Source organism: Mustela nivalis (genome assembly GCF_964662115.1).
Source record: "Mustela nivalis genome assembly, chromosome: 1".
NCBI lineage: Eukaryota > Metazoa > Chordata > Mammalia > Carnivora > Mustelidae > Mustela > Mustela nivalis.
Window position 1 is genome coordinate 125,981,041 of NC_139020.1, and position 12,009 is coordinate 125,993,049.

At 46.8% G+C, this 12,009-nt stretch overlaps 1 protein-coding gene and 1 long non-coding RNA gene across 4 annotated transcripts in view; one reads left to right on the top strand and one right to left on the bottom strand.

Moving 5' to 3' along the window:
- Positions 1-8,457: 8,457 nt before the first annotated feature.
- On the bottom strand, positions 8,458-11,472 carry LOC309858689. Of its 2 annotated transcripts, none has more exons than XR_014308304.1 (3): positions 11,038-11,472; positions 9,984-10,029; positions 8,458-9,560 (listed from the first exon to the last, which is right to left on the bottom strand). It is a non-coding gene; the product is annotated as an uncharacterized lncRNA (long non-coding RNA). The 2 variants fall into 2 exon arrangements; XR_014308305.1 differs by lacking the exon at positions 11,038-11,472 and adding an exon at positions 10,205-10,584.
- Positions 10,649-12,009, top strand: part of RYK (receptor like tyrosine kinase) — an 86,366-nt gene continuing 85,005 nt past the window's right edge. For both annotated transcript variants that reach the window (XM_082718846.1, XM_082718847.1), the window contains exon 1: positions 10,649-11,068. In XM_082718846.1, coding sequence (XP_082574972.1) covers positions 10,840-11,068 — 229 coding nt within the window. In that variant the 5' untranslated portion in view covers positions 10,649-10,839. The remainder of the gene's footprint in view (positions 11,069-12,009) is intronic.

A 12,009-nucleotide genomic window follows, 5' to 3' on the forward strand; every position in this document is an offset into this window, starting at 1 on the left:
TGACTTTTTTTTTTTTAAAGCAACCATTCCTATTTCACAGATTCTATGTTATCTTTAATTTCTCTGGAATATGATTAATTATCATATTTAGAATATTTATTCTTGGCATCGTCTCTATTAAGACAGAGTCCTTTTTTTTTTTTTTTTTTTTTTCCTGCTTGTTTTGGTCTTTGCCTTTCATGTTGAAGGACTACCTCAAATGTCTAGTGGTCCTCACCTTAACCTTTCATGTTTGGGAGTGCCGTGCTAAAAATCTGATTGTTGACTGGTGGTCTTGACCTGGAGTAATAAAGGTAGAGGGAGCAGTAGGTGTCAGTATCTTTTGTTGGATTTTCCTGGACTGCTCAGATTCCCTGTGGAATGATCTCCAATCTCCAGTCAACGTCGAGGGAGCTGAGTGTAGGAAGAGGGCTGGAGAAGAGAGCAGAGTGGGGAGAGGGCCATCTTTTCTGGTCAGTATACAGACTTGGACTTGATCTTCCTGTTTTTAGTACTGTATCTCCTCTCATCAGTGCTTCACGTCTTCTAGTTCAAAGACCTCTGTTTTATCCTTCCCAGATACAAACTTTTAGTTTTGTGCTCAGACTGGGGCTAAGACCCCAGGATCTATACACTCCTCCATCAGTCCTCCTGTTCTTGGCCCCCCCTGCATTTCCCCCTTCCTGAGCTACCTGATGCCTCAACTCCTGACTTAGGTTTTAGTGAAGTCAATTGCCACTGATCATCTGCTGTCAGCTTCCAGAATGTAGTGAGTGTTGTCCCTACTCCCGCTTTCCTTTGTCATTTGTTTACACCCTTAAGAAAAAAAAATCCCTTTCCTGCCATTTTAGTAGGGTTTGGGGAGAGTGGAAAGATAAAAACTGTGTACAATCTGCCATCTTTAAGCAGAAGTGTCTCATTCTATTTGAGTCCTTTCTGCTTTCACTTGGGAACCATCCAAGTTAGATGCTATGATGTAGCATTTTAAACATCCTCTATAACCCGACTCCATTTTCCTTCCACTGCTCTGGATCTGCACCCAAATGGGGATTATCCCACAGGCCTTCTTCTTTCCTCTTACAAACAGACTGCTCAACACACAGATCAAAATGAGCTCAGACACCACACTTGTCAGTTTCAGCCTCGCTCTCCACAGTTGCCCAGAAGAGCTTAAAGATCCCTGGTCAGTACCATCTTCCATCCCCCTTAACAGCAATTGCAGACATTCAACCCTTCTACCAACCCCCCAATTCTATCCTACTTCTCTGTGCTTTATTTATTTTTTTTTAAGATTTTATTAATTTGTCAGGGAGAGAGAAAGAGAGCGAGAGAGCACAAGCAGGGAGAGCGGCAGGCAGAGGGAAAATCAAGCTTCCCGCTAATCAAGGAGCTAGGTGTGGAACTCGGTCCCAGGACCCTGGGGATCATGACATGAGCTGAAGGCAGACACTTGAATGACTGAGCCACCCAGGTATTCCTCCTCTGTGCTTTAATCCAAAAATGACTTTCCTTCATATTTCAGGAAAAAATGGAAGCAACCAAATGTCGATTTCCTTAACTTCTTTCCCCTATTTGTCTACCCCATGAAGGAATCTGCGTCTGAACCCATCCACAGCCCTCTCTTCAATACACTTAGGGCCAATACTGTACAGACTCTGCTTCCAAAACTGCCTGAGGCGCTCGTCCCACCATGTAGACCACACAGTGGCTTTCAAAAACCAGCTCCGCCTGCATCTTTGGGACTTACCGCCCCCTGTTCTTTGCATCTTTGACTTCTCTCCCTGTTTTGGACATTCCTTTCAGCTTAGAAACAACTTAAATGTTTCCACTTTAGAAGAATCTCTGTAAATCCCCATTTAGATACTTGGCTCTCTTTCTCTCCTTACCCCTTCACTGGGCTTCTTGGAAACATTGGTGCTCATTATCTCCATTTCCTTATCTTTCCCTATTGCTTAGACCTTTGCACTCAGCCTTCAGTCTCCCTCGCCGATGCCCCCTTGGTGGACACATGTGTTGGGCATCCCGCAGTTCTTGGCTTACTTGGCACTATTTAGCAGGCTGGGCCAACGCCTCCCTGACCCACCAGTCTTCCTAGACTGCACTACTTCTCTCCTGGTTCTCCTCACTCTCTGGCCACTCCTCCTCTGCTGTAGACATTCTTCCTCTCCTGTGCTTGATGTTCATGTGCCCAGTGTTCTGTCTCAGTCCTCTTTCCCTCTCCTTCTCCATAAGCTTCCTGCATTCATCCCACACTAATCACCTGGTCTCTCTTAGCACCTCTGTGTGGATGGCTGTCTCTCTACCTTAGTTTTTCTGCAGAGCTCAGACATGGATTTCCATCTGCGGGCAGGACATTTGTGCCAGGATAGTCCATGGGAACCCCAAACTCAGCATACCCCAAGACAAAACTAATATTTCAGAATCTAAACTTGCACGAAGTGCTTTTTGCAATCTGTGAAATCTTGGAGGAAGTTACTGCATTCTCATCTGGGAAACTGGATGATAATACATTCCCTATAGGATTAAATGGTCTCATTATATCTATGATGTATGTCTAGCAGTTATGAGAATCATTGACATACTGTCCTTGCTCAACAAATGGCCCCATCATTAGTAGTAGCAGAAGGAGAAGGAGATGGTGAGGAGGGTTAGGCACCGCCATTACCTGTTCCCAGTCCACACACCTGGGACTCACCCCCGGCCCCTACCCCTCACCCACACCTCCACCTCACTGCCTCCTGACAACCTTACTCAATCTATCATCAAGCCTACTGATGCTATCCCATAAATATCTCTCATACCAGGTGCCTTGTTCCCATCCTCACTGCCCTGCCCTCCCTGTTCAGTCCTAATCCTCTCTCACCTATGTATTGAAAAGTCTTGCTGCCTAGTTTCCCAGCCTCTGATCTTAACCATTTTCCCTCCAGTCCATCCTCTAAATCTTCACCAAAATTATACACCTAACATGACTGCCTGCCTGTCACATCTCTCCCAAGCATGTTTTAGTAATACTTATAATCATAGCAAAGAGGGAGGGAAGCTAAATATTTAAAATTGTAACTGACCATACCTGCATCGTCTCCTAAGGCATGCATTTCTCCTGAACACAGGGCTCTGGTAAAACACCTGAGTGGGTGCAGAAGGTGAACAGTTGAGAATGTAACACAAAGAGATAGCTGATCTCTTCAGAGGAAATAGACTGGAATTAGGGATTTGGAAGGCAACTAGAAGGGAAAGAAATCTGAGGAAAGCCTTGTGGATGGGGAGATCCCAGCTCACTAACTCAGTGCGTGGCTGGAGAGAACTGGGCTGTGCTGAAGTGGGGCTGCCACATAAAGATTAGAGGTGTTGAATATATCCTCTCAAGATATGGATGGTTCTGGGCTGCTCTAGAACCCCTCCCATTCTGCCCTCAACCCCACTGCCCTTTAGTCTCCCTGGAGGCAAAGTTTTGACTGGAACGCCTGGGAATGGGGAGTTGGGGTGGAGATTGGTGTGTCTGGGGCTGAGTTTTCAGCAACCGGGGCCAAGAGTTTAATTAACAATGGAAGGATTGAGCAAATAAGCAGATATGTGCGGATAATGGGAGTCAGGTTTCTTTCTGTTGGAGAAGAGTTGCAAATAGGTAATGAGGAAGGAAGGGTGTGGGATTGGAATCAGGAGTACTGATATGAACTTGTGGATTTTATAGATCTATATGTGTATGTAGGCATATAAGTACACAGAATATACATGCATAAATATGTTTATTTCCATACTCTGTCTCCTAAGAGGGCTTAGAATCAATTATATCACAGTAGCAATTTAATCACACCTAGCTCCCAAATCTTGGTTGCTAAATACCATTCTCCACTAAAGGGAACTGGGGCACCTAAGAAAAAGCAATGATTCCAGGCTGGGAGAGAAATGTATAAGAGAAGACGGGAATATTTTATTGTTTTGTAAAGAAAGAAAATTTCAATGAATGCTAGAGACCTGGCAAAAGAACACAGGAATGAGCTGAAGGAGTTCTCACTGGCCAAATCTGAAATATCCCCAAATTCATCTTGAGGATGAACACATATAATGACAGTAACAGTTTATAATCCACTGAATAAAATAAGAATCCATACTGATATAAATAAATGAAAAACTAAATAAGAGAAAAGAAAAAGGTCTTCCTATGGTTAAATGCCAAATAAATATGAAAGGAATAGTTAAGTTAGGAAATCATCAGTGGGTGATCAAACTAGTGGATAAAAGTTTGAGGAGGAAGCAGAAATGTACATAATCTCAAAGTATCTCCCCCCAAATTTCTTATTAATTACAAAGGGGAAAATAGTAACTTTACAGCAAGAAATGTATCAGACAACATATTAACGAAGTGGTCAAAGATAATATCACTGGTAATGGCCAGAGTGAAATCATGTGCTGCCTTCTTTTTATTTTTTTTTTAAAAAGATTTTATTTATTTATTTGAGAGAAGGGAAGGAGGGGCAGAGGGAGACATAATCTTAAGAAAACTCCATGCCAAGTGTGGAGCCCAATGCAGGGTTCAATCTCATGAACCTGAGATCATGCCCCTGAGATTAGGACCTGAGCTGAAAATAAGAGTCAGATGCTTAACCAGCTACACTACCCACGTACCCCAACATCATGTTCTGACATGATATACTGAGAATACATCATTTCAGTGATATTCCTGTTGAAAATGCATAACCTGAATCTAATCATGAGGAAACATTTGGCAACATCAACTAAGGGACATTTTACAAAATAACTTGTTAAAGTCAAGAACTTCAGCAAAAGAAGGGTTGAGGAACTTTTAAAAGAGATGGGGGAAAAGAAAGAAAACTATGGAAAGAAACTAGATGTCCATTGACAGATGAATGGGTAAAGAAGATGTAGCACACACACACACACCCACACACAGTGGAATACTATGCAGCCATCAAAAATGAAATCTTGCCATTTGCAATGACTGGATAGAACTAGAGGGTATTATGCTAAGCGAAATAAGTCAATCAGAGAAAGACAACTGTCATATGATCTCACCGATATAAGAAATTTGAAAGGCAGGGTGGGGGATCGTGGGGGTAGGGAGGGAAAAAATGAAACAAGATGGGACTGGGGAGGGAGACAAACCATAAGATACTCTTTATTTCACAAAATAAACTTAAAGTTGCTGAGGGGTGAGTAGGGGGGATAGGGTGGCTGGGTGCTGCACATTGGAGAGGGTATGTGCTATGGTGAGTGCTGTGAAATGTGTAAGACTGATGATTCACAGACCTGTCCCCCTGGGGCAAATAATACATTATATGTTAATTAACCGCCCCCCAAAAAGGGATGAAAAAAAATACCTAAAAAGACATGACAAATAAATGCAATGTCTGATTCTAGATTGGATCCTGGACCAGGAAAAAATAGTTATAAAAGACTTTATTGAGACAACTGATGACATTTGAATATGGACCATGGATTAGAAAATTGTATTGTATCAATGTGAAATGTCTGTATTTTAAAAATTGTACTGTGGTTATGAAAAAGAAAGTCTTTTTTTCTTAGAAAATGCACAGTGAAGCATTTGGGGGAAGGGGGCATTAACCTATGTGAGGTAGGTATGGGTCTCCAACCTATTCTCAAATAGTTCAGAAAATTCCATATCTGTCTATCTACCCATCTAACTAACTATTAATGATAAAGGAAATGGAACTGAGAATTTCCTGGAATTTTCAGAAGACACCAGACCCAGGAATCTCAATAAATTTCAAGCAAGTAAATGGAAAGATAGCCACATTCATATAGATCCTGATAAAACTGCAGAATAGTATTTGAAAGAAAAAAAAAAAAAAGCTTGAAATAGCCAAAGAGAATAAGCAGAGAGATAATGTGTCAAAGTGGCAGTTAGCCTTAAAATTGAATTTCCAACTGAAATAATGGAAACCAGAAGACAGGTAAGGAAGAGTATGTCTGGATGACATGAGATCCCTTAAGGGGTCTCTTAGTTTATCATGCCCTATTAATTAAGGTTAATGGCAAACTATGACAATTCAATCCAGGTAGGATCAGTAATGGCCAGACCCTTTAGGAAAGAAGATTTGGGTCACGTCCACCAGGTAAAGAACTAGGTAGGACCAGGGCGCCTGGGTGGCTCAGTGGGTTAAGCTGCTGCCTTCGGCTCAGGTCATGATCTCAGGGTCCTGGGATCGAGTCCCACATCGGGCTCTCTGCTCAGCAGGGAGCCTGCTTCCTTCTCTCTCTCTTTGCCTGCCTCTCTGCCTACTTGTGATCTCTGTCAAATAAATAAATAAAATCTTAAAAAAAAAAAAAAAAGAACTAGGTAGGACCAGTTGTGAAAAGTGTATATTGGCTTTTAGGAGGGCAATTCAAGAATCTATCAACACTATAAAGTAACTCCCTTTGACTCAGCAGTTCCACTTCTGAGAATCTACCCTTCCAAATATATACAATATGCGCAAAGATGCCTGTGCAAGGATGTGTGGTCCATCTCCAGAACCATGAAATCTATCACGGTCGATCCCAACCAAAAGAATACCGTGGATATACCTCTCTATACTATTATGCAAGCATCCTTAAGAACTCAACTTATTTTGGTCAGTGAAAATAGCAAACCATGCAGACCATTACCTTTTGTGTAATATCATTTCTGTAAAACTGAAAGCATGCATAAACACATAGTTGTATGTCTAAACACATATACAGATACGTGTGTGTGTGTGTGTCTGTGTGTGTCTGTGTGTGTAAATACTGAGAGAAAGGCTTATAAGAACATACACCAGACTGGGAGGTGGGGAAGAGACATGATGATTTGTATCAAGGAGGATGTTATCTTACTTCATATAGTTCTTTTTTTTTTAAGGTTTTATTTATTTATTTGACAGACAGAGATCACAAGTAGGCAGAGAAGCAGGCAGAGAGAGAGGAGGAAGCAGGCTCCCTGCTGAGCAGAGAGCCCGATGTGGGGCTCGATCCCAGGACCCTGAGATCATGACCTGAGCAGAAGGCAGAGGCTTTAACCAACTGAGCCACCCAGGTGCCCCAACTTCGCGTACTTCTGTGATGCTTGAGTCTTTCACAACACAATGGGTTAATATATGACTTGTGGATGGAGAACATTTAAAAGTAAACTGCTCTAAAGGAGAAAGAGCAGCATTCCCAACAGCTCCTTGCAAAGAAAGGGGATGTCTTCAAAACTTAGAGCCATCCCTTTCTGGAGCCCTTCCCTAGCTGAGTGAACTCAAGGCACAGGGAGAAGTATTGTTCTCAGGGTTCTGTGAGCAGGCATCTATCCTCCTGGACATGAGCTGGGACTCTGAGTGGAGTATCAGACTCCATGTGTGGAACAGCCCAGTCATTTCCATTACCTGGGATGCCTCATCCCAGCATGCCCCATCTTCCCAGCACTGGCCCAGGGCTCCCATTCACCCACCCTGCTGCATTTCAAGGCCAAGCCTACTCTTTTTTAGGAACAGCGAAAGAAGCCCCAATGATAGTGTTTTCCAGCCTTCTCAAATTTGTCTCGTGGGGTAGAATAAGGTCAACCGCAGTGATAAACAAAACCAAGAACGAGGTAGTGTGTAGAGTATGGTGATGATTGCGGTTTTCATTTCCTCTAGACAGAGAAACCTCAGGAGGCTGAAGTCAGGGCTTCCCAGCATTTTTACCTGAGACTTACTGGGAAATTTCAAAAGTTTAGCCCCACACCTTGTTGGGGTCAGTTGGGGGCAGATGATTCCTTATCCAGGGATGGGATGGGGATTGTAGGGAGAACTTTGTGTGAGACCAAATACACTGTAGAGACAGGAGAGACTGGGAATTGGTTTGTTCTCTGGGGAAGTTAAAAGAGTTGGGACGTTTACAATTTTAAACTTATTTAGAAGTTAACATCTGAATACAATTTTGAAGAGGTAAGAGATGCAGCCTTGTGAAAGTCAGAACTAGTACTCCAGGTACAGAGCCAGAAGGGCAAAGGCCCTGAAGTCTGTTGCCTTGCACAGCAAAGTCCTTGTGGGAGGGAGAGTAAGAGAGAAGATCAGAAGGGAAGGGAAGAAGATGGAGAATGAGAACTGCCTTGACAGCTTGTAAGGACTTGGGCGTTTATTCTAGATGAATTAGGGAGCCCTCAGCAATCTTACGAGCCAAGTAACAAAATGATTTGGTTGTGTATAATAGGATAGTTGTGGTTGCTATGTTGAGAATGGACTAGATTAGTTAAGGATTAAGGGGAAAGCAGGGAGGCCAGTGAGGCCTACAACAACCCAAAGAAGAGCCCGTAGAGTTGAGATTTTCTTGACAGAGTGGCTAGTATCACCTGAAGGGCCTGGGATACTCTCTGGGGGGACAGGAACTCTTTAGAACAAATAATGAAATTTATATACCACCTCTCTATGTTTCTACCCTCTGAGATTGATACTTTTATTAGTCAGGGGTGCGGCCAAGGAGTTTGCATTTCTTTTTTTTTTTTTTTTTAAGGATTTATTTATTTATTTGACAGTCAGAGATCACAAGTAGGCAGAGAGGCAGAGAGAGAGAGAGGAGGAAGCAGGCTCCCTGCTGAGCAGAGAGCCCAATGTGGGGCTTGATCCCAGGACCCTGGGATCATGACCTGAGCAGAAAGCAGAGGCTTTAACCCACTGAGCCACTCAGGCGCCCCGGAGTTTGCATTTCTACATGTTGCCTGGTGATAGTACCTCTGGTCTGGGAACCATACTTTGAGAACCATCAACTTTTTCTTCACATCCCTGACGAAAATGTGCAATGAACATGTGTTTATCACACGTCCTAAAGGAAGCATCTTCCTTACCCCTGTGTCTGGGTACCAGGCGTGATGCACTGAGCTCAGCTCTAGGCCAGGCATGGTGATGTATGAAATGAAGTTCTTCAGCATCTCTGGTTTCAAAGGTTTGCTGGTAACTGGTGATTAAACTTTTCAGGAAACGGTCATTATAGGGAAGGGATTCATTATAATAACAATAACAATGGGTGTGACACTTTGCCTGGGGGTTTTACTCACATATTCTCCAATCAAATCCCACGGAAAGCCCTGTGAGTCTGGCATTATCATCCCTCTTTTATGAATGAAGAGAACGAGGCTTGGGGTTTAGTTTTCCCAAGGTCACACGATTTACAAGTACCACAGCCCAGCCAGGCCTGACTGACCACTCTGCTGTGTTTACATCGCAGACTACAGTCAAGAAGTCACTGATACGAGGAGATTGCCTTCAAGACAGGAGCTTCCTCCCTGGCGGACGGTGAGCCATTTTGAAAAATGCAGGGAATATGCCATCCTTTAAAACAATGCCTCCTGTCTGAATTGACATCCTTATTCACACAGCACATTTCCAGCCCCAAGCTCTTCTTAACAGCGCTGGTCCCCCAATAGGTAGCAGCGGCTGCCCCAACATAAGGCTTTTTCCTGATCTTTGTGATTTTTTACCGTTCTCTGGGGCAGCACGTTTCCTCAGCTCTCACTTTCCTCACTTTCGTCTCAGCCTCCTCCTGTAGGATGATGGACACAACTCCGGGGATGAAGCTTGGCAAATCAAGGTTTGCCGATCTCTAAATGGAATCCAACGCTCTCACTAGAGAAGGAGAAAAGAAAGTTCCAGGACTTTCCCGCCTCATCAGTCTTCCCCCCACCCTCCCGAGAGGATAAAAAAAAGCCGCCTCAAAAAAAAAAAAAAAAAAAAAAGGCCGCCTCCCAGGGCCTCCCTGCGGGAGCAGCAACTGCGCTGGGAAACTGGGCCTGCTCCGGGAGCAGCTGCGCAGTGAGGCGCGGGGCCGGGGGGTGACAGGGGGTCAGGGCGCGGACCTGCCCGCAGGGGCGAGGTGAGCCGACCAGGAAGGGATGCTCCGCAGTCCCAACCAAGAGGGGGAGCACCTGGAGCAAGTGTGAGCGCGACGGTGGGTGCTCACATAAGTGCACCCCGAGACCTGGAGGTCCGGGCATGGGCTCGCTCATTCGGCAGCGTTTCGAAAAGCCGAGGTGTATCCGCGATTCTTACCCTCTTTAGGGGGCCAGGACTCGGTAGAACAAATGATGAAACGTACCTAGAGAAACACAGACACACACTACTGCACACCACAGGTTAACAACCCCAGATGAGGGTTGATAATGGGGACGCAGAACGACTATAAAAAGTAAGAATTCGTAACGTGTAAGGGTAAGTTTACTAAAGTTCGCTGAGCAGGATCTTTTTGGAGAATAAATGCATACAGTATTTACCCATGGGAAGTGACACAGAAATCTTAATGGTGACATCCGATGGTGGGATAAAAGATGCTTTCAATTTTTCACCATTTTCTCAGTAAAAAAATCAGGTTTCTCTGTTGCTACCAGAGCGTCTGCATCCAGTCATTATCCTCGATCTGGGGAGCCCACACAGTGGCAGCCGCGGCCCGGGCCTAACTGCCTGGACTTTGTGTCGCGCGCGGGGAGAGGCGTGTGTTACAGACAAAAGGCGAACAAACTTCAGGCTGGTGACAGCATGGGACGGGGACGGGCTCCTTTTTAAAGGGTGCCCAGGGAGCCCTCGGCCGACCGCAGCACTTGAAATCCAAAGCGCTCCCAGCCCCGCCGCGGCCAGCAGGGAGCTGACGGTGCGTGCGTGCGCGATCTCGGGGCTGCGGCAGCGCGCACGGGCGCGCCTCCGCGGCCAGTCCCCGGCCCTAGACGATGCCGCCGAACAGGCGGCGGCGCCGGCGCGCTCCGGCGGCCTGAAGCGGCGTCCGGCTGCCACGGGCCGGCGGCGCGATGACCTGGGCGGCCGCCCCCGGCTCGGGGCTGTGAGGGGCTCGGGGCCGGGGGTGGGTGGTGGCGGCGCGGCGGGCGGCCAACACTCCTCGGCGGCGGCGGCGGCCATGCGCGGGGCGGCGCGGCCGGGGCCGCGGGGCCGGGGCCGCCTCCCTGGGACCCGCGGCCTCAGGGCCCCGCCGCCGCCGCTGCTCCTCCTGTTCGCACTGCTGCCGCTGCTGCCCGCGCCGGGCGCCGCCGCCGCCCCGGCCCCGCGGCCTCCCGCACTGTCGCCCGCGGCCGCGGGGCCCAGCGTGAGCCTCTACCTGAGCGAGGACGAGGTGCGCCGGCTCATCGGTGAGTGGGGCCGTCTGCGTCGGGGTAGGCAGGTCGGGCCCGACCCCGGCTGTTTCCGGCCGTCCGCGGCCCGGCGCGAGAGCGGGGACCGCGGCCAGGTAGCGTCCCAGCCCCCGGGGTCGTCTCGGGGCCCCAGCCTTTGCCCTGTCCCAGCACCCGGGATTGTCTCGGGGCCCCGGCCTTTGCCTGCCTGGCTGGCCAGGAGGTGTGGTCCCTGCCCGGCCCCCGGACGGGGTCAGCCTTCCCGCCCACCCCCTACGTCCTCGCTGTCCCGCCGCGACAAACTGGGAATCCACCGGGTTCCGTCTTCCCCGCAGCCTCTTAGGCTTTTCGCTCTATTCCCTATTCAAAGCGCCCAAACTTTTCTTCGGTGATGCATCAAGTTCCTTTGACCCTTCCTAGGCGTGTCATTGTAGGGTCCTGGATTTTGGATATCTCGAAGTCCACGTTTTATTTAGACCAAGCCTGCTAACCTCTGGCTGTGGTTTTGATGCCCCAGTAGAGGCCACAATTCTGTACTCTCACTTTCTGGTTATCATACTTGTTTTTAAAATTGAGGGGAGGGGAGGGGAGAGGTTAGAGGGGCACTGCATGTTCGTGGTAGTCTCCAAGTCTTGTGACGGATAAGCATATTTTTAAATGGAGAATGAATCTCTGGGTTGCAGATCTGCTAACTTCCACAGTATCTTTTCGGTTCTTGTCTTGGATGTGCGGGACTGTGGACCGATTTGTATTTCAGGGCCACTCTCCTACTCTGAATACCTTGTAAGGAAAGGAGAACTAGCTTTGGGTCAGTTGGTTGTTCTGTTCCACCTAATTAGCTTTGTCGTTTGGGGAATTAATTTGAAAAATAATGGTGTTTTTGTGCTGAGACCGTGGATTCTGGAAATGAGCCCTTAGAGAAAGGTCTGATAAAAATGGCCCCAAATGGGAAGTCTTTG